The sequence below is a fragment of the Schistocerca serialis genome, chromosome 5, assembly GCF_023864345.2.
Source record: "Schistocerca serialis cubense isolate TAMUIC-IGC-003099 chromosome 5, iqSchSeri2.2, whole genome shotgun sequence".
Taxonomy (NCBI): Eukaryota; Metazoa; Arthropoda; class Insecta; order Orthoptera; family Acrididae; genus Schistocerca; species Schistocerca serialis.
The window spans coordinates 284063940-284087039 of record NC_064642.1 but is presented as its reverse complement, the minus strand read 5'-3'; the positions used below and the strand labels follow the sequence as shown (position 1 = coordinate 284087039).

Here is a 23100-nt window from a genome sequence, read left to right as displayed (position 1 = left end):
GAGTATATAGAGGGTCTACACAGGGGCGATGTTATTGAGGACAATATCATGGAAATGGAAGAGGATGTAGATGAAGATGAAATGGGAGATATGATACTGTGTGAAGAGTTTGACAGAGCACTGAAAGACCTAAGTCAAAACAAGGCCCCGGGAGTAGACAACATTCCATTAGAACTACTGACAGCCTTTGGAGAGCCAGCCCTGACAAAACGCTACCATCTAGTGAGCAAGGTGTATGAGACAGGCGAAATACCCTCAGACTTCAAGAAGAATATAATAATTCCAATCCCAAAGAAAGCAGGTGTTGACAGATGTGAAAATTACCGAACTATCAGTTTAATAAGTCACAGCTGCAAAATACTAAAGCGAATTCTTTACAGACGAATGGAAAAACTAGTAGAAGCCGACGTCAGGGAAGATCAGTTTGGATTCTGTAGAAATGTTGGAACACTTGAGGCAATACTGACCCTATGACTTATCTTAGAGAATAGATTAAGGAAAGGCAAGCCTACATTTGTAGCATTTGTAGACTTAGAGAAAACTTTTGACAATGTTGATTGGAATACTCTCTTTCATATTCTGAAGGTGGCAAGGGTAAAATACAGGGAGTGAAAGGCTATCTACAATTTGTACAGAAACCAGATGGCAGTCATCAGAGTCGAGGGGCATGAAAGGGAAACAGTGGTTGGGAAGGGAGTGAGACAGGTTTGTAGCCTATCCCTGATGTGCATATTGAGCAAGCAGTAAAGGAAACAAAAGAAAAATTTGGAGTAGGAATTAAAATCCATGGAGAAGAAGTAAAAACATTGAGGTTCGCTGATGACATTGTAATTCTGTCAGAGACAGCAAAGGACCTGGAAAAGCAGCTGAACAAAATGGACAGTGTCTTGAAAGGAGGATATAAGATGAACATCGACAAAAGCAAAACGAGGATAATGGAATGTAGTCAAATTAAATCGGGTGATGCTGCGGGAATTAGATTAGGAAATGAGATGTTTAAAGTAGTAAATGAGTTTTGCTATTGTTTGCTGCCTTGAGCAAAGTATGGTCCAAGTAGAGAGGATATAAAATGTGGACTGGCAATGGCAAGGAAAGCGTTTCTGAAGAAGAGAAATTTGTTAACATCGAGTATAGATTTAAGTGTCAGGAAATCGTTTCTGAATGTATTTGTATCAAGTGTAGAAATGTGGATGATAAATAGTTTAGACAAGAAGAGAATAGAAGCTTTTGAAATGTGGTGCTACAGAAGAACGCTTAAGATTAGATGTGGTGGATCACATAACTAATGAGGAGGTATTGAACAGAATTGGGGAGAAGAGAAATTTGTGGCACAACTTGACTAGAAGAAGGAATCGGTTGGTAGGACATATTCTGAAATATCAAGGGATCACCAATTTAGTGTTGGAGGGCAGTGTGAAGGGTAAAAATCGTAGAGGGAGACCAAGGGATGAATACGCTAAACAGATTCAGAAGGTTGTAGGTTGCAGTAGGTACTGGGAGATGGAGAAGCTGCACAGGATAGAGTAGCATGGAGAGCTGCATGAAACCAGTCTCTGGACTGAAGACCACAACAACAACATGACTCAAGTTTAAAATAGTAGTTGGCCATGCACTGTATAGATGTGTACTCAGAAGAACAGTTCATAATGGGAGGGAATCTCCATGGTATACACTCACTGTAAACAAACTTCTGCGGAAACAGAGACTAATGTTTAATAGGTGTAAAAAAGTGCAGGCCTGTAGATAGAAAGATGCTTAATTAAATGCATTTGACTGTCCAGAGCAATGCGTGACACCTTCAATGACAACTGTAGCAGAATATTATCAAATGGTATTCCACAAAACTCAAAGGTGTTAGTGGCACCAAAGTTAGTGTCCAGTCCCTAGTGAAAGAGACAGAAACTGAAATTGAGGGTAGCAAATCAAAAGCTAAAATGCTTAACTCTATTTTCAAATGTTCGTTTACAAAGGAAAACCCAGGAGAATTGTCCCAATTTAATCCTTGGCTTGCAGAGTATAAATGTAGATGTAGATGTAGTTGTAGAAGTATTAGTGTCAGTGGTACTGAAAAGCAGCTGAAATCTTTAAAATTGAACAAAGCTCCAGAGCCCGATGGAATCCCTGAATTTGTGGATGAGTTAGCCCCTCTGCTAACAGTAATCTGTCATAGATCCCTCAAACAGAAAACCGTGCCAAGTTCTTGGAAAAAAGCACAGGTCATACCCATCTTCAACCAGGACAGTAGAAGTGATCCATAAAACCGCTCAATATCCTTAGCATCGCTGAGCTCAAATATAGTGAGGTATCTTGAACAGAATGACCTCCTTAGTGCCAACTAGTGTGGATTCTGTAAACATCGATTATTTGAAACCCAACTTGCACTTTTCTCACGTGACATACTGAAAGCTTTGGATCAAGGCAGTCAGATAGATGCAGTTTTTCTTGATTTCCGAAAAGCATTTGACTTGGTACCACATCTACACTTATTGTCAAAAGCATGATCATATGGGATATCAACTAAAATTTGTGAACTTTTGGTAGGGAGGACATAGCATGTTATCTCAGATGGAGAGTCATTGTCATATGTAGAAGTAACTTTGGGGTATGCCCCAAGGAAGTGTGTTGGGACCCTTGCTGTTCATGTTATATATTAATGGCCTTACAGACAGTTTTAACGATAACCTCAGACTTTTTGCAGACAACGAAATTATCTATAATGAGGTGCTATCTGAAAGAAGCTGCATAAATATTCAGTCAGATCTTGATAACATTTTAAAGTGGTGCAGTGATTGGCAACTTGCTTTAAATACTCAGAAACATAAAACTGTGCACTTCATAAAATGAAAATACATAGTGGCTTACGACTATAATATCAGTGAGTCACTTTTGGAATCGGCCAATTCATACAAATATCTGGATGCAACACTTTTCAGGGATATGAAATGGAACGGTCACATAGGCTCAGTTATGGGTGACACAGGTGGCAGACTTTGGTGTATTGGTAGACTACTGCTACTGAGGAAGTACAACCAGTGTACAGCAGAGACTGCTTACAAATCACTTGTGCAACTGGTTCTAGAGTATTGCTCAAGTGTGTGGGAGCAGTACCAAATAGGACAACAGGGGATATTGAATGTATACAGAGAAGAGCAGCAAGAGTCGTCAAAGGTTTGTTTGATCCATAGGAGAGTGTCACTGAGATACTGAAGGAGATGAACTGGAAGAATTTTGAAGATAGATGTAAAGTATCCCAAGAAAGTCTATTAACAATGTTTCAAGAGCTGGCTTTAAATGATGATTGTAGGAATATTCTACAATGCTCTACATTTTGCTCATATGGGGATCATGAGGATAAGATTAGAATAATTACTGCAGGCACAGAGGCATTCAAACAATTATTCTTCTGTGCTTGATACGTGAGTATTGGGTCATGGTGGCAAAGGGTACTTTCCATTGTACCAGTTACTAGGGTTTCTTCCTGACATTACTGATTAGTTAACAAATAACTTTAATGAATCATAAGGACTATTTTATTTCTATTCCTTTATTCAGTTTACTTTGAAAAGCTTATAGAAGATACAAAGTAGGTGAAATTAGTTCAGACTAGGATGTACCAGTTTATCCTAAAGCATGTAAATTCTAACTGGGAAAACTGATTCGACATAGGCTTAACTGTTTTATCCTACCGGTAACAGGATGAAAAAGTTTTACCTAGGCGAAACTAGGTCAATCGGGTTTGGCCGGTAACATGTGCATCCATCTTTCATTAGCATAAATGATGGTTTTTTTTTGCACTTTTCTCATTTTATCTCATTGTTGTAAGAAAGTTTGCATGCAGTTCTACACTCTCCTCCCTCTCAACCAGAAATGTTTTTCTATTTTTACACATATTGACAGCAAAACCCCATATCCTTCAAAATTTTCCAGAAAGTGATTTTTTTCCCAGTGAAATTAATGCCTGTATCTTCCTTCATCCAATTGCAATGCTTTCAAGGGATGGGTAATTCTCTTTCAGTGTTGTAATATTCTAAGAGCTTTCTCTTCGCTAAACACTTATCAAAGTCATTGAGACAGTTAATTTTCTTCCTCAATCTCTTCTTCCTTGGTATCACAATTTTCTGACGACTCCATCTAGAGCAATTTTCTGATGACTCCATCTAGCATCCTTGAAATCGTCCACAGTATTATGTACTGGCCTTACACTCTTTCCTACTGCGGCTGCTGCTATCTCTTTAGGTCTCTCTAATGGTATTAGCAAACCTTTCCGTTTTTGTTCTCAACAGAACTGAACTGTGTTATTCATCAACACATTTACATCAGAGTATACTCTTTGATAATACATGTTTGTATGATGATCACCATTTCAGCAGATGCTAAGAATCCACAGCAGTAGTAATGCACTGTGACTATAACATGAATGCACAATCCCAAGCCACATGCGTCAGTCATGTACTGTTGAGTATTATCAGATGCCTTCAGTCCGATCTGTAAGTAAACAAAGTTTAGTTCCATGTTCTGCCATAGTCAATTGTAAAATGAACAGGTTATGCAATGGCAGTGCCCTGACCACACAAGGAATGCTGTGTTGATGCCTGAGCTGCTGCCTACCTATGCATGCTGAAGAGTTGGTGCCTGCTTGTTTGGAGGCGCTGGGGCTCTTGGTGTTGCCCATAATGCCAGGAGGTGACTTTTGCTCCAACTGGGTGGCATCTTTGGGGAAAGAGGGGGGGGGGGGGGGGGGGACTCGTTCAGAATAGGAATCATGCTGGTGCCGACATCATGAAATGACCAGAGTTATCAGTCATTGGCCACAAGGCTAGACACTCACTCCCTCAGTTTCTGGTTTGTACTGAAACAGATGGAGCGTCTTTTCTCTCTAATAAGCCAGTGTTCCTTGTAGGGAACGCTGAGAATGTATTTGGAAAATTCTCATCTTGTTAGTAATTTATGAAATGGTTTTATCTTAATTAAGACAGCAAATCCTATGCACTGCTGGACATTACTCACTTGTAAACAGCTTGGTAATATACATGTTACCCTAACACCCCATAAGAATCTAAATATGGTACAGGGAGTAATTTTTCACTGGGATCTAATGCTGCTGGTGGATGAAGAGCTATGCATACAGTTGGAGAGATAAGGGATCCACTTCATATGTTGTGTGCACTGAGGCTTGCCGGACAACAAGGGTTACCACCACTGCCCTCATTCTCACTTTTGAGGGGATCTGCTTTCAGAGAAAGACAAAATCATGGTTTACTGCTGCAATGTGAAGCAATATTTCTCAACCCCCACCCCCTCCTCAATGTGGTGCTTTAAATGTCAGTCCTCCAGGCATCTGTCATTCCTGTGCACAGAAAAACCCAATTTATGTAGCCCTTTCAGGAACTACACTACCACTCTCACTGATCCTGAAGTGTTCTATCCTAGTCAAGGAACATGAAACTGAGGAACGAAAATCACAGATCACCTCTCATATTTTGAAGTTTGGAAAAAGTATGATCATTTGTCTTCTGTCCCAGTGGTACAGACTTTCACCACAACTGTGGCCAATTTGTCAGCAGTACTTGGTGTATTTACTTTCTTGATGTTGACCTCTGGTAGTCTTGCAATAAAGTTGACCATAAGGGTGAAAGGCCATCGCATTTTTTGGTTCCTGTGGCACCATGTTTGGGAACTAATCCCCACACCCAACTGGAAAAGCAGCACTGACCTCTGGCATCTACCAGTGACAGTGGTCTCTTTTGGGAACCTTCTCCTCAGAAATCCCTGGATCATCAACCAGACACCATCCAGTGGTTGAAGAGGTCACGGACCGTGGGTCCCAGGGTGCCCACTCTTCTTCCATTCCTACAGCCATAGCGGATAAGCTCTAACAAGTTTCTCAACTGCCAGAAGTTGAGAAAGAAAAATGAAGACATCTCGAGAGAAAGCTACTCTGATGGCCCTGGAGGTGCAAGACTCTCCACACTGCTGGACTCTGAACCAATGTTTTTTAATGTTCTTCCACCCCCACTAGACACAGACATGACTTGTTTTCCTGGTCCCTTCACATCCAACCAGAACACCCGCAAATTGAAGTGCAGTGGATATTACTGTCACCTTCAGAACTACAAAAACTAATATCCTCTTGTTCTGTGCCTCTGTTGCTCTCCAAAAAAACATGATTTGCCGATGACCATTGCCCAACTCTTCAAGGTTGCTGTGCATTATGTGTTGTCAGTGAGTGGACTGCCCTCCATACCACTTTGAAAGCAATAGCAGTGCTAGTGCCTATAATACTAGCAACCACCATTTATAACGTTTATTTGCCTCCAGGCAGGGCATTTATTTATATTGAGATGACCACCTTAATCTGACAGCTCTACCCTCTTTTTCTCCTACTTTGTGATTTCATTGCACACTGCTTCCTGTGGGGAACTACTACTTTGTCTGGTAGTGTCCTTCTGATGGTCCAGCTTTTTTTCCAATCTTGATCCAGGTCTCCACAATGATGGTACTATACCCACTTTTGTGCTGCCCATGGCACATTTTTGGCTATCAGTCTTAAGACCTATTACCCCAAGCCCATGCGTCATAATGCAATGACCACTAAGTATCAGTGACCACTTTATAGTAATCCTGCCACTTTCTTGTCACTGGCTGATGGACCACTTACAGTGTAGGCTATTCACAGAGCCAACTGGCAGTTTATACCTCTGCCATCACCTTTACCCCTCTTTGTCAGATTGCATTGATGAGGTTGTTTGGGATGTCTCTGACACGATTACCCGTGTCACTGGAACAGCTGTCCCCTTTCCTGGCACTGTGCCACCAACCAGGGCTATGGCAGAAAAAAGGACATTGAAATAGCTATTCAGGATTAGCAAAGGGCCCTGCAGTGTCTCAGCCGATGTCCTTCACAGATGACCGTCGTCATGTTTAAGTCGTTCCACGCTAAGGCTCTCTATGAAATTGAATGCAGTAAGAACATGTTCACAGTAACCTGAATGAGTTGGTCGAAGCCATGTATTCGCAAAACATCACAGAACCACCTCCGACCTGAACTGCACTCTCCACACACTCTGGATTAAATGACTCACTGAGCTATCAGAGCACTAGGTGTCTTGAAAAGAGGCAACATATATTACGTGCTTATAGTCAGCTACTGCCCAGTTTCTGTGTTGTTTTGCCTACTGCAGACTTGCAGCTTGATGTGCTTCTGTGAACAGTGGCCTTCCATGAGGTACTAAACTCCAGATATCCATTGCATACAGTTTCCTTCACAATGTGCACTCAGAAACTGGATGAGATGGAGGCACACACATTTACAGCAGCATTTCCTGTTGTCTTTGAAACCAATTGTCATTGACAAGACATGTACTGGTCTTCTATTTCAGTTGTTTTGGTTCTTTATGTGACCAAATATTATGCTGAGTTACATGGCCATGAGTGGTATGCCTAGATGCAATGGGCAGCACCAAAAAATCAGGAAACTTGATTCATAGTTTGGTCATGGGTACATCCAAATGTGTAGCTCCTTTCTGCCATTCTGCTACATCTCCAGATTGACCCATCTTACTGCATAGATTATGTGCATGTCACACCATTTCACTGCCATGATTTATGTTAGAGATGGAGCATCACGTGATTGCTTGGTACTAGTTCTGTACCATTTACACTGCTATAAAATGAATAGTTTGCTCTTTTAAGAGGATAACTGTTATTATGTCCAGTGAATTTATTTTTCTTTCATAAATTAATACAAACACTTATACTTCCAGTTATTGGCTACAGTGATGTTCTTCTGCAAGGTCTTTCTCAGTAAAGTTCAAGGCACCTGGAACTGGTTATGAATGAATGCTTGTGTCAGTCAAATCCTGATCACATTTCACCATCATATGCTATGTCAGACAAGTGCAGAGATTTCCATTCCCTCTGTCTTGTCTACTGTCTTATCAATGTACACTGTACCTCATACCTCTCCTTGGCCTTAATGTTCTTATATGAATAAAATGGCAGAAACACCAGTTCCCATCAGAGCAAAATCCTTTCTGCCCCACTCCATCATTCAGCCACTTTTTTGAACTCCTCCTCAGTAGCAGGAACCCTGTTCTGGACTACCTTCCTGCATTATATTAGTGAACTGAATTAGATCTCCAACTTCAAAAAACAACAGATGACAGATCTACTTAATCAATAATAATGATTACCATTGTCCCTGTACATTCTCATTACCCTTGTACATCCTTCTTTCCAGCGAGATCTTCCTCATTTCCGAATACTCTTAGCTGGTACTCCTTAAATTTCCTTACCCCAGAACTCACTATATCAGGAAACATCTTTTTTGTAAGCCTATAAATTCTTTTTATATCGGCCACTATCAATGCTGTTATTCTTGTCATTATTATTATTATTATTACTAATGCTACTATTATCACTATTAGTGGCAGCAGCAGCAGCAGAAGTACTGCCAGTATTAACTTTAATACACTCCTGGAAATGGAAAAAAGAACACATTGACACCAGTGTGTCAGACCCACCATACTTGCTCCGGACACTGCGAGAGGGCTGTACAAGCAATGATCACACGCACGGCACAGCGGACACACCAGGAACCGCGGTGTTGGCCGTCGAATGGCGCTAGCTGCGCAGCATTTGTGCACCGCCGCCGTCAGTGTCAGCCAGTTTGCCGTGGCATACGGAGCTCCATCGCAGTCTTTAACACTGGTAGCATGCCGCGACATCGTGGACGTGAACTGTATGTGCAGTTGACGGACTTTGAGCGAGGGCGTATAGTGGGCATGCGGGAGGCCGGGTGGACGTACCGCCGAATTGCTCAACACGTGGGGCGTGAGGTCTCCACAGTACATCGATGTTGTCGCCAGTGGTCGGCGGAAGGTGCACGTGCCCGTCGACGTGGGACCGGACCGCAGCGACGCACGTATGCACGCCAAGACCGTAGGATCCTACGCAGTGCCGTAGGGGACCGCACCGCCACTTCCCAGCAAATTAGGGACACTGTTGTATCGGCGAGGACCATTCGCAACCGTCTCCATGAAGCTGGGCTACGGTCCCGCACACCGTTAGGCCGTCTTCCGCTCACGCCCCAACATCGTGCAGCCCACCTCCAGTGGTGTCGCGACAGGCGTGAATGGAGGGACGAATGGAGACGTGTCGTCTTCAGCGATGAGAGTCGCTTCTGCCTTGGTGCCAATGATGGTCGTATGCGTGTTTGGCGCCGTGCAGGTGAGCGCCACAATCGGGACTGCATACGACCGAGGCACACAGGGCCAACACCCGGCATCATGGTGTGGGGAGCGATCTCCTACACTGGCCGTACACCACCGGTGATCGTCGAGGGGACACTGAATAGTGCACGGTACATCCAAACCTTCATCGAACCCATCGTTCTACCATTCCTAGACCGGCAAGGGAACTTGCTGTTCCAACAGGACAATGCATGTCCGCATGTATCCCGTGCCACCCAATGTGCTCTAGAAGGTGTAAGTCAGCTACCCTGGCCAGCAAGATCTCCGGATCTGTCCCCCATTGAGCATGTTTGGGACTGGATGAAGCGTCGTCTCACGCGGTCTGCACGTCCAGCACGAACGCTGGTCCAACTGAGGCGCCAGGTGGAAATGGCATGGCAAGCCGTTCCACAGGACTACATCCAGCATCTCTACGATCGTCTCCATGGGAGAATAGCAGCCTGCATTGCTGCGAAAGGTGGATATACACTGTACTAGTGCCGACATTGTGCATGCTCTGTTGCCTGTGTCTATGTGCCTGTGGTTCTGTCAGTGTGATCATGTGATGTATCTGACGCCAGGAATGTGTCAATAAAGTTTCCCCTTCCTGGGACAATGAATTCACGGTGTTCTTATTTCAATTTCCAGGAGTGTAGTTCATAGTCAGTATTATTTATTCTCATTGTCACTATAGATACTACAATCATTGTAATACTGCTTGTCATATTAAAATTGCTATTTCTTAGGTAACTGTGATGTAAAAAAATATTAGAGAAGGAAAGTTGCTACTCACCATATAGCAGAGATGCTGAGTCGCGAAAGGCACAACAAAAAGATTCACACAATTATAGCTTTCAGCCATTAAGGCCTTTGTCAGCAATAGACACACACACACACACACACACACACACACACACACACAAATGCAACTTGCACACACGTCTGATGTAAAAAATGTATTGTATGTTTGAAACCCTGGTCTGGTGTAAGAAAGGGCCTGCCTCAATCAAATTGGATTAAATAAATAAAATAAACTCAGCAGCTCTTGAGGCATTCAAGGCTTTCTACTGGGGTTATCTATGGCTACATGTCCCTCTGTTCCTCCACTATTTTATGTATGATCTATGTATATTTTTATCCATTTCATTTAGACATTGCCTAATTCTCCCTTCAAAACCTTTCACCTCTGGTTGTTTCAACTTAAGTTCCTCAGAATGTTATAAAGTTTAAAATTTGATTGATGAATTCATCATTGTGTAATCTGTCTGAAAACTTCTGGTGCCTAGGTCTCTTCCACAATTTCAGCTTTCATTCATGGTTCTTAAACCAAAAATTAGCAGCATTTAAATTGAGATTTGTGAAAAATTGTATCTGGCAGTTTGCTGCATCATTTCTTTCTCCCAGCCCATGTTCTGCTACTACTTTTACTTCTGCTTTTCCTACTATTGAATTCCAGACCTCCCTACTTTCTCCCACCACAATTAAATTTTCTCTCACATTAGTAATTTCTTTCATGTTACCAACAATTTTTCAGTCTCTACCTCATAAACAAAGCTAGTAGACCTTAGCTCTATTGTGGTCTTATAGTTTGTCTTGACTTTGATGATGCTTTCTCTATGTTGTTCATAATAGTTCATGGTCATTACTGTTTCTTGTTTGATTAGACCTACTCCTGCTGTACCAGTACCCTTATTTGATGTATTGAAAATCGTGTACTTACCTGATCGAAAGTCTTGTTTTTCACTCCAGCCTGCCCACCTACCAACAATTCAGCTTGCATCTTTACCAACCATTCCTCCAACCTGTGTACCAACCATCCCTGCTACCCTTTGTCCCATAATCCCTTCAACCTTTGTACTTACCATCCTTCCAACATGTCTACTTACCATTCCCCAGCACCCCCAACCCAGTCAATTCAAGCCCACTGGGCCTCATCTGTTCAAACAATTTATCACTCTTGTGCATCATACTATTTCTTGTGCTCAAAGTCCATTCCGTCTTCACTTCTTTTGGCTCTTTCCCCTTCCCCCATACTTACCTGGTCTCACTTTTCCCCTGACATGGCCTCAGTTGGTGCACCCTTCATCACGTGCACTTTCCCCTCTAAGCTAGTGTAGTTAATTTGATAAAGTTGCATCTGATTTCATGCATTTTGCTTTTCCGGCCTGAGTTTGTTCTCAGTCAGTAATGATCTTGTTGGTGGTGGGCAGTATACCTTAATTTTCCTTCCTTCTAATTTCTTCACTCCACCCACCACTTTTGTATGACTGGTATATATTTCATTGTGCAATTGTCTTTAATGCTCCAGTTTGCCAAATGTTTTAGGATAACAACAGCTTGGATCATAAACTTAAAAGTATGGATGAGCACCAAGTTGTACCTGATGTTGTTGATAAAGCCCCTCCTCAGATCTTGGAGGTAAGTTATTTTTGCTTTGATGTGTTACATTGTTAATAGATTATGTCATGGGCTCTCTGTGACTTTAACTTACAGGTTAGGGTGTATATCGTGAATAATACTCCATCTTATTTCCAACAAGTTTCTTAGCTACAGCCCCATTTTGAAGGTCCGTACAGAACAATGGATGTTATATCTGCTTCAGATTTTTTACATGAATCTCTGCAGCCTGTAGAAATTGAAAATACGCCATATTAATAATTATGTGGTTGACATAAGCTGCTTTTAGACGGTAGTTTATTTTACCATACCAGTTTTGGGCATTCACTCATCATCAGTGGTAGCAGTATTACAAAAGACACATATTACTTATAATAAGTTATTTATTGTTTATGCAGTAGTGTTTTATGAGTTTGTGTGTTTTATGGGAATGTGTGACCATTATCATGTCACTTGCCTTGTATTTATTGCTTTTTAGCATATGCCAAAGACAGTACTTCATAATAATTGTACAGTAATTCAATTACATAATAGTTGCTAATTGTTATTAATACACTTGTAATTGTCAATAAAACCAAGGCCCCCCCCCCCCCCCCCCCCCCCCCCCCCCCCCCGCCAAACACACACCCACAGTCGTAGTCAGTGACAATTACTGCACATACAAAGATTATAATTTGTTTTTATAGTCATCCAAAAGCACACAAAGAAGCATATTTTCGAACCTGTATAGAAAGATTAATAAAACATCCACTGATTAAAGAAAACATTAAATCAGAAAAAGACACACAGGTAAAAATAAAATAAAAGACAAAATTACATTAATGAGGACAAATTATAGTAAAAATAAATGGTTCACTATAATACCATATTGCGAAAAAATTTCAGATAAAATCAGACTTGCACTTAGAAGACCAAGCCAAAAATAGGCACACAACACATTCCAATCACAAATTTGTCATAACATAGGACAGTCCCATAAATTTTCCACATTCAGTTGATTAGAAGTCAAAGTACGAGATTTATGAGAAAATTAACTTAGGTCTAACTGTACAAAGTTTTGAAACAAGATTTAAAGAACATCCTAACCTGCCTGGCATCAACATATCTTCATTTAGTAGACACTTACAAGAACAAAACCATATGACTAGTGATGTGATATAATGCCTATCAGTCCTAAATGTTGCTGAAAAAGGCAGCTTACCAAATATATTGGAGAAAACAGAAATTTTCACATATAGAATGAAATATCTTCACATTATTTTAAATGAATAGACTGATGAGTAAAAAAAAAAATTCGTCAAAAAATTCAGAAGTATTCTTTCATGTAGAGCACATTTCTTTTTTCTGCTAACAGAGATACAATAATACAAATTAGGAGTCACATTATAAATAGTCTGTATTATATAATAAACAATAATCGTTGCATGTACAGCAAGCAATTGCCACTGATAACTGCATATTTTCATAAAAATTCCTTATGCTGATTGCATATTCATGCAAATCTAAATCACTAACTGTATTGTAAAAGTAAAATATTGTTTTAGGAATGTGCTAAAAAGCTATACATATAAGTCAAGGCACATTATGATGATATCAAAAACCACATACTTATAAAATACTATTGTGTATACTATAAATAACGTATTACAGTGGAACCTTGCATAGCGAGCAGAATCTTACTCGTAGTATGAAACACAGGCTGTGGCTAAGCCATGACTCCACAGTATTCTTTCTTCCAGTTTGTGCAAGTTTCGCAGGAGAACTGTGAAATTTGGAGGGAAGGTTGTGAGGTACTGGTGGAAGTAAAATTGTGAGGACAGGTGGTGAATTGTGCTTGGGTAGCTCAGTTGGTAGGGCACTTGCCTGAAAAAGGCAAAGGTCCTGAATTTGAGTCTTGTTCCAGCACACAGTTTTTATCTGCCAGAAAGTTTCATACTTAAAGTTGTTAACATTATTATAATCTTATGTAAGTAATTGAATGTCTTTCTAGATGTGAATTATTGTTAAGAGAAGTGTGAAACATTAGAAGTGCTGTTCAGTGTGGTTTGAATGAATAAATGAAGGTCTTTAAAATAAATCTTAAATTAAAAGATTTTACAGTAAGCAAAATCCAAATAAGAATATGAATCAGCCCAAGGTAAAACCTCAGGAATTCTGCAGCAGAAGTAAACAATGTTTGAATACACCTAACAATCTCCAGACCTCCAATTCAAGAAGATGAGTATCAGAGAGTGGACAAAGTACCATGACATCAAGGAAATCTGAGACATGGGACTCCAATTAGTGTCAAAAAGATGTGGAGCTGACAGCAACAATGCAAGCCTTCGCCACCAGACAACCAAACAAATGGTCACTGGGGCATTGTTTACAGGCACAAATTGAGCCTCCAGTCAGGTTTGAGATGGCAATCATAACCAGATGCCTCTGTGTTTCTTGCATCTCCCCTCCCCACCTCCCAATCCCTATTCTCTCCTACCTCCTGAATGATGTGCTGGACAGCCTTTGTCATTGTCAGCTCGCCACTTATTACATGCTGAGGTCCAGAGTTTGGGACAGCTACCTTCACGTAGCTGTCCAGCACTACACAGAAGATGCAGCCAGCATCAGCCGAGCTGCAGGGGCCTTGAATGCCTGCTGCTGTGTCATCACTCAGTCCAGCAGCAGTGTTGAACTACCATGCAGCCATCCAGTCCATGCACCACAGTGCAGTGCAGCATCACTTTGCGTGACCCAGAAATTGGTGCCTATCCACAACTGCAGAACATGGACATTGTGGATTGATACCAGATAGCACCAGTGGATGAGGTCACATACACACCTGTATCTGATCTAGGTTATGAACAACCATGAACTATGGACCTTGCCATTGGTGGGGAGGCTTGCGTGCCTCAACGATACAGATAGCCGTACCGTAGGTGCAACCACAACGAAGGGGTATCTGTTGAGAGGCCAGACAAACGTGTAGGTCCTGAAGAGGGGCAGCAGCCTTTTCAGTAGTTGCAGGGGCAACAGTCTGGATGACTGACTGGTCTGGCCTTGTAACACTAACCAAAACGGCCTTGCTGTTGTGGTACTGCGAACGGCTGAAAGCAAGGGGAAACTATAACCATAATTTTTCCCGAGGGCATGCAGCTTTACTGTATGGTTAAATGATGATGGCGTCCTCTTGGGTAAAATATTCTGGAGGTAAAATAGTCCCCCATTCGGATCTCCAGGCAGGGACTACTCAAGAGGACATCATTATCAGGAGAAAGAAAACTGGCATTCTACAGATCGGAGTGTGGAATGTCAGATCCTTTAATTGGGCAGGTAGGTTAGAAAATTTAAAAAGGGAAATGGACAGGTTAAAGTTAGATATAGTGGGAATTAGTGAAGTTTGGTGGCAGGAGGAACAAGACTTCTGGTCAGGTGAACACAGGGTTATAAATACAAAATCAAATAGGGGTAATGCAGGAGTAGGTTTAATAATGAATAAAAAAATAGGAGTGCGGGTAAGCTACTACAAACAGCATAGTGAACATATTATAGTGGCCAAGATAGACACAAAGTCCATGCCTACTACAGTAGTACAAGTTTATATGCCAACTAGCTCTGCAGATGACAAAGAAAATGAAGAAATGTATGATGAGATAAAAGAAATTATTCAGGTAGTGAAGTGAGACGGACATTTAATAGTCATGGGTGACTGGAATTCGTCAGTAGGAAAAGGGAGAGAAGGAAACATAGTAGGTGAATATGGATTGGGGCTAAGAAATGAAAGAGGAAGCCATCTGGTAGAATTTTGCACAGAGCATAACTTAATCATAGCTAACACTTGTTTCAAGAATCATAAAAGAAGGTTGTATACAAGGAAGAATCCTGGAGATACTAAAAGGTATCAGATAGATTATATAATGGTAAGACAGAGATTTAGGAACCAGGTTTTAAATTGTAGGACACTTCCAGGGTCAGATGTGGACTCTGACCACAATCTATTGGTAATGAACTGTAGATTAAAACTGAAGAAATTGCAAAAAGGTGGGAATTTAAGGAGATGGGACCTGGATAAACTGACTAAACCAGAGGTTGTACAGAGTTTCAGGGACAGCATAAGGGAACAATTGACAGGAATGGGGGAAAGAAATACAGTAGAAGACCAATGGGTAGCTCTGAGGGATGAAGTAGTGAAGGCAGCAGAGGATCAAGTAGGTAAAAAGACGAGGGCTAGTAGAAATCCTTGGGTAACAGAAAAAAAATTGAATTTAATTGATGAAGGGAGAAAATATAAAAATACAGTAAATGAAGCAGGCAAAAAGGAATACAAATGTCTCAAAAATGAGATCGACAGGAAGTGCGAAATGGCTAAGCAGGCATGGCTAGAGGGCAAATGTTAGGATGTAGAGGCTTATCTCACTAGGGGTAAGATAGATACAGCCTACAGGAAAATTAAAGAGACCTTTGGAGAAAAGAGAGCCACTTGTATGAATATCAAGAGCTCAGATGGCAACCCAGTTCTAAGCAAAGAGGGGAAAGCAGAAAGTTGGAAGGAGTATATAGAGGGTCTATACAAGGGCGATGTACTTGACGACAATATTATGGAAATGGAAGAGGATGTAGATGAAGATGAAATGGGAGATACGATACTGCTTGAAGAGTTTGACAGAGCACTGAAAGACCTGAGTCGAAACAAGACCCCGGGGGTAGACAACATTCCGTTAGAACTACTGACGGCCTTGGGAGACCGAGTGTAGTGGGACGAAATTGAAGCGTCACCCGTCCACCAGTGTGAGCCCAGTTTGCAGGTAAATATAAGTTTAATTTAGTTTTGTTTATGTATTTTTGTAATATTTGTAATGGTTGTGAATTGTCTAAAGTTTTTGTATTTTTTTTTTTATGTTTCATGTACGGTGAAGGCGGCACAACGAACGGAGACAGCATCTTCGCTGCCGGGACCAGAGAGAAAATTGCTGACCACTATACGTCGCGGGTCGACAGCCAAAGAGCAACAGAAGATCCTGAAACCGAGTTGATGCGTTGTGCTTCTAAAAATCAAATAATTGAGAATTTGTAATGTTTTGTACAACAATGATATCATAGGAAGTTTAATCTTATTGAAAATGTTAGTTTTGTCTCGTCAAGGCTCAGGTTCATGTCTGTATGTAGGAAGATAATAAACTAGTGGATGCTACTAAAGTTGAAATACGTGTTCCGAGGATTTTTTTATGAAGAATTATGTGAATGAATTAATAATATATTTGACAAGATTATTGAATTTTGACAGCGTTCATCGCAACTTTGAATCTCAAAAAGTTTATTCAATGTGGTTCTAATATCGATTAAATCAGATAACGCGTATCAATATAATTTCTGAGGAGAAACAAACGACATCTAAAATTGAAAAAGTTTACGCAAACCAATTGGCCCGAGTGACGTAATTCTGTGCATAGGACTCAAATGATGTTTTACAGTTTCATTCAAGAACCATTCTGAGACAATTTAAAAAGAATATAAATAATTTTGAAGTGGGTTGTAACTGACGTAGGTGACGAAGTCTACACACAGTCATATGTCCAAAGAAAATCATTTATAAACAAATCTATACGTCGTTACACTACACCGTGGCGACCTTGGAAACAGGACTTGTGTGTGACTAAGACACACAGGTACGAAACAAAACATCAAGAGTCCTTCGAAAGTCAACGCGAGTTTTCGTGGAGCCTTCACCAGCGGCGACTTCGCGGGTGAGGGCATCTGACGGAGCGCAGCCAAGCAGTACGGTCACGCAGTTATTCCACGAGAAGGCGCATCTGTTGGGCAGCAGCTGAACGCTGCAAACCCCGACAACCTTTTTCTCCCTAAACTAACAGGCCCAGTACGTCAGCTGGGGGGCGTTCCTCCAGCTGGTATTAGAAGTGTTGCTGAGGGCTTCGCCTGTCTACAGTGGTGCCGGGCGTGGTTGCAGCCAGTGACGTCTCCGGTGTTCGACTCAGCGTCCTGCCGGTTGCGGAAGCGGGGTCGCAGCAACTCAGCGGCTGCACCGACAGCTGTTACTTCTGCAGCCCATAGCAGCACACTGATCACCGAGAACTACAAACTACAATATTAGTGTCCGGTGAGTTTGTTTCAAGTTGGAAGTGGAGTGTTGCACATAGGGAGTGTGCTTTTACAGGATTGTTGATTACAAGTCTGCGTGTGTAACTAGTTAATATCTTACAATAATGTCGGGAAGTGAAATGTCAGACGAAGAGCAATCTATGTCCGATAGGAGCATGAGATCCCTTTTTAGGGCGATCGCTAAATTGAAACAATCTAACGAGGAATCTACTGCTAGATTAAAAGAGGAATTAAAACAGTCTAACGAAGAATCTACTGCTAGATTAAAACAGGAATTAAAACAGTCTAACGAAGAATGTATGGCTAGATTAAAACAGTCTAACGAAGAATCTATTACTAGATTAAAACAGTCTAACGACGAATCTACGGCTAGATTAAAAGAGGAACTTAAAGGGGAGCTAACAAAATCGACAGACAGGTTACAGGAACATCTTAATGAAACCGGTCGAGAATTAAGTGATAAAATAGAGGCTTCTAAAGTTGAAATGCAGAAAAAACTAGTAGGACTTAGTAATAAGATTGCTGGTAATTGTAAAAGGTTAGAAGAACATATCCAGGGATCACGTGAGGAAAAAGCTCGCATGCGAAATGATATTACTGACTTAACCGAGAGACTAGATAATGTCAATATCTTAGTTGTAAATGAAATACAGAAAAATAACGATAAGTTACGAGATGAATTTTCTATGCAAACAGAAACTGTTCGTAGAGAATTATTAGAATCTATTAAAGAGGTCTCTACCAAACCTGCAGAGATTTCTTCAATAGATAATGTAGAATTAGAGACATTAACTCATCAAGTAGAAAAAGATCATACTGATATAGAAAACATGAAATTTTTAATTACTGAAATATGCAGTAACCTTGAGACCTCCAAAGATAATAACACTGACGAAGGTACAGAGTGTTCACATCGTGAACACAGTGAAGAATCGATATTAGCTAACCGCGTATCAGGAAATTACTAAACGGTTATTGGAATTAGATAATAATGAAAACATTTAAAGTAGTAGAAGTAATAACGTAATCAGAGACAACAGTCGCATCGTGTTTGCTAGCTCGGACGACAACAGTACAAATAAAGAAATCATGGCAAGCAAATCCGAAGCAACTCCGTCTCTGCAATCTAAACAAAATCCAACTATGTCTCTCGCAGAATGTTTGGATGATATAACGACAATTTCAAATGCAGCAAGTCGATTTCCTGTATTCAAACTAGGAGGCGAACTTCACCCTATAACCTTTATAAAAGCTTTGAAATTTCATTATCTCCTAAATGGAGTAATGAAAAACGGATTCAATTTGTAATAGGACATTTAGAAGCAGAAGCTGCGGAGTGGGCAGTACTGCATAGAACTGAATTTAGGGACTGGGATGATTTCGTTAAGCAGTTTAAACAAAATTATTGGTCAAGAGGAAAACAACAACACTTAACTTTAGAGTTGTTAGACCCTCCTCCATATTCTAAATGGTGGGGAGGTTATAGGAATTATTTTGAATGGCATTTAAACTGTGCTAAATTAATTGAAGAACCAATTATTGAAAGTCATTTAATACGAGTCCTAATTAGTAGGTTACAGTATTATGTAAAGGAAAGAATGATAGAAAGGGAGTGGTCACAACCTTGCGAATTATTAGGGTATTTAGAACAGTTAGATATACTTAATAGAGAACGGGAAGACGAGAAATTTAGATTTGGTAGAAATGACAATCCTCGAAATAATAATAATTCAGAACCACGAAAATTTAACAACAACAATCATAGCCGGTTTTGTTATATAAAACGACAGTCTAAAGATAAAGAGCGCCAACAAAATCTTGGTAATAACTCTAAAATGCGGAAATTACGCAATAACGATAATGAGATAAATCATCCTCAAGTAATTAATGAAGGTCAAGTTGTAGGTGACGTTATCATAGAAAGTTCGGAAAACTAGTAAAGTCCTTTAGCACGGATCAACTAAAGGGAACTGTTAGTCGAGATTATACAAGACCCAATTGCAATTTATCATTAAGCTGCCAAATGGAAGGTGATTGGCAACAAGATTTACTTCAGGAAGACAATCAGGTAAGGGAGAATATAACTTATAAACCCATTATTAAAGGTTATATTAAAGATACCGAAGTAAATATTATAATTGATTCGGGTAGCGAAGTAAGTATTTTATCTAAAGAATTATTTCAGCTTAAAAGAAAATATTGGAATTTCCCAACCTTACCTGTAACTGGAGTGAAAATTATAGGAGTTACTGGTAAAAGAAGTCAAAATATTATTGAGGAAGTTTATTTAACTTTTGAAATTGCTAAACAATTAATTGCTCACTCTGTACTTGTCATAGCCAACTTAAATGTGGCCATAATTTTAGGTATAGATTGGCTGTGTAAATATAAAGCTATATTAGATTTTAAAGACTCTTCCTTAACCATCCATAAGGAGGCATGTGCTTTTAAAGTGAGGTTTTCTGATAATCGAGTACCTGAAAATTTCTACGAATCCCTACAGATTAAGTACACACAGACCATGAACCTATTAATAGATTCTAGTGATCTTGAATATGAAGTATACCGATGTGAGGCTGGTAATAGTATCAAAACCGAAGTGAAAGAAAAAGTTATTCTATGAATTGTCTATCCGAACAACAAAAGGAAGAGTTGGAATCTTTGTTGTTAGAATTTAGAGCCGTCTTCTCAGATGAACCGGGGAGAATTAAAGATTACGTTTGTAAACTTAAGATTAAAGATCAAAAACCATTCTTTAAGAAACCTTATCCTATTCCAGTACAATTCAAAGAACCGGCTAGTAGAGAAATAAGTAAGATGCTAGAACAAAACATTATCGAACGATCATGTAGCGCTTTTAACAGTCCTTTGTGGGTAGTTAAGAAAGCTACTGGTGGGGTACGACTGGTTCTGGATGCCCGTGAATTAAATAAAATTATAGAGATGGAAAGAGACAGACCTATTCCTATGGAGGACGTACTTCTTAAGATTGCTGGTTCTTGGTATATGAGTACAATGGATTTAACTGCTGGCTACCATCAAGTAATATTACACCCGGATTCACGGCAATATACGGCTTTTCTTTTTGAAGGCAGATCTTATCAGTTCCAAGTTTTACCTTTTGGACTTAATATATCAGTGTCAACTTTCATTAGGACATTAGATTTTGCTTTGGGTCAGCAATTGTTACAAAAGATTATTTTATATGTAGATGATATTTTGGTAGCCACTAAAACGTGGGAAGAACACGTAACGATATTACGGGAATTGTTTGACCGTTTAATTGATAGAGGAATTACGTTAAAATTACCTAAGTCTTACTTCGGAAAGGAGGAAGTGAGATTTTTGGGGCATATAGTGGTCAGTAAAGATATTAGGCCAGACCCAGCAAGTATTGAAGCTATTGCTCGATGCCCGAGTTCTAGAAATCGGAAACAACTGAAATCATTCTTAGGAATGGTAGGATTTCTGAGAAGGTTTCTTCCAGGGCAGGATATTGTTAATCCTAAATTACTGGGTTTATTAAAAGAGAAGTCAGTATGGCTCTGGGGAAAAGAGGAAGAGGAAGTTTTTAATAAGATAAAAGGAGCGTTAACAGAAGCCAAAATGTTATACCATCCAGATTTCAATCAGGACTTTTGTATGTGTACTGATGCCTCTGATTATGGTGTGTCTTGCGTAATATTCCAAGGTGATCTGAACAATGAAAAGGGATTATATCGGCCTATTGGATTCGCTAGTAGAACTTTAAATAAACATGAAAGAAATTATTTTGTAACCGAGAAGGAAGTTCTCGCAGTGGTATGGGGTTTTCAACGATTTAGAGGATTATTAATGGGAAGAGGTAGTGTACAAAGATCATGACAATGTCCTCCAGAGATGGGAATAGCAAACCAGAAACTCTGGAACTTGAATCACACAACAGTGTAAGTGATGAAGAGAAAGGACCGACCATCATAATGGAAGAAGTAAAGTCTGCCATTGCTGCAATGAAAAATGGCAAAGCAATAGGTACAGATACAATACCGGGAGAAATACTAAAATGCTTGAACCACAATGGAATAAGAGAAATATTGAGGTTATGTAATAAAATATATGACAATGGTGAATGGCCTGAGGACTTTTTGACAACAGTAATGATTCTATTACCGAAAAAACAAGGAAGCAAGAAATGTAGCGAGCACAGGACAATCAGCCTCATTTCACATGCAGCCAAAGTGATGTTAAGAATAATTAATAAAAGACTTGAGAAAGTAATAGAGGAGAATCTCGGCGAGGAGCAGTTTGGCTTTAGACGGAATACGGGCACCAGAGATGCAATAGGGCTCCTACGAATCTTGGGAGAAAGGTTTATTGAAAAAGGAAGAGACCTATATATGTGCTTCATTGATTTAGAAAAGGCATTTGACAATGTGGTTTGGGACAAGCTGGCGACTATTATGAGGGAAAAGAGAGTGGACTGGAAAACCAGAAGACTTATAAACTCATTGTACCTTAATCAAAAAGTTTCAGTTAAAGTGAGAGGAGAAAGTACAAACTGGATCAGACTAGGGTAAGGAGTAAGACAAGGATGCTGTTTATCACCTACTCTTTTCAAACTGTACTTGGAAAATATGATTGACCAATGCTCATTAGATGACAAAGGAGTAGAAATTGGAGGAAGAAGAGTAGGGTGCTTGAGATTTGCTGATGACATGGTCCTTCTAGCCACAGGGGAAAAAGAATTACAGGATTTGGTGGACACCATTGCAAATAACGGAAAAAAATATGGAATGAAAATTAACACAAATAAAACAAAAGTATTGGCAATAGGAGGAAATAAGGAAATAAAAATTGTGCTGAATGGAGAAACACTAGAACAGGTGCAAAATTTTAAGTATCTTGGAAGCAGGATAGACACCGACTGGAAGTGCACCACAGAAATTAAAACAAGGATAGCAATGGCAAAAGAGGCGTTTTATAAGAAAAGGAGAATCTTCTGCAGCGGTCTGGACAGAGAACTCAGAAAGAGACTCATAAAATGTCTTGTATGGAGTGTTCTTCTATATGGCGCTGAAACATGGACTATGAGAAAAAAAGATAGAGAAAGGCTGGAGGCTTTTGAGATCTGGACATGGCGGAAGATGGAAAGAATAAGTTGGATGGACAGAGTAAAAAATGAAGAGGTACTGAGAAGAGTGGGAGAGAAAAGACAGTTACTAGATGTAATAAAGAGAAGAAAAAGAAATTGGATTGGGCATATATTAAGAAAGAATGACAGACTGATAAAAACAGTTTTGGAAGGTTATGTAGAAGGGAAAAGGAAGCGAGGAAGGAAGAGATTCCAGATACTTGATGACATGATAGACGGTACAACATACAGCAGCCTTAAGAAGGAAGC

At 40.1% G+C, this 23100-nt stretch overlaps 1 protein-coding gene across 1 annotated transcript in view; it reads left to right on the top strand.

Annotated features, from left to right (window-relative positions):
- LOC126481901 (protein D1-like) overlaps nucleotides 1–23100 on the top strand; it is a 100520-nt gene that overhangs the window by 41795 nt on the left and 35625 nt on the right. The window contains exon 2 of the mRNA XM_050105859.1: nucleotides 11556–11648. Coding sequence (XP_049961816.1) covers nucleotides 11589–11648 — 60 coding nt within the window. The 5' untranslated portion in view covers nucleotides 11556–11588. The remainder of the gene's footprint in view (nucleotides 1–11555; nucleotides 11649–23100) is intronic.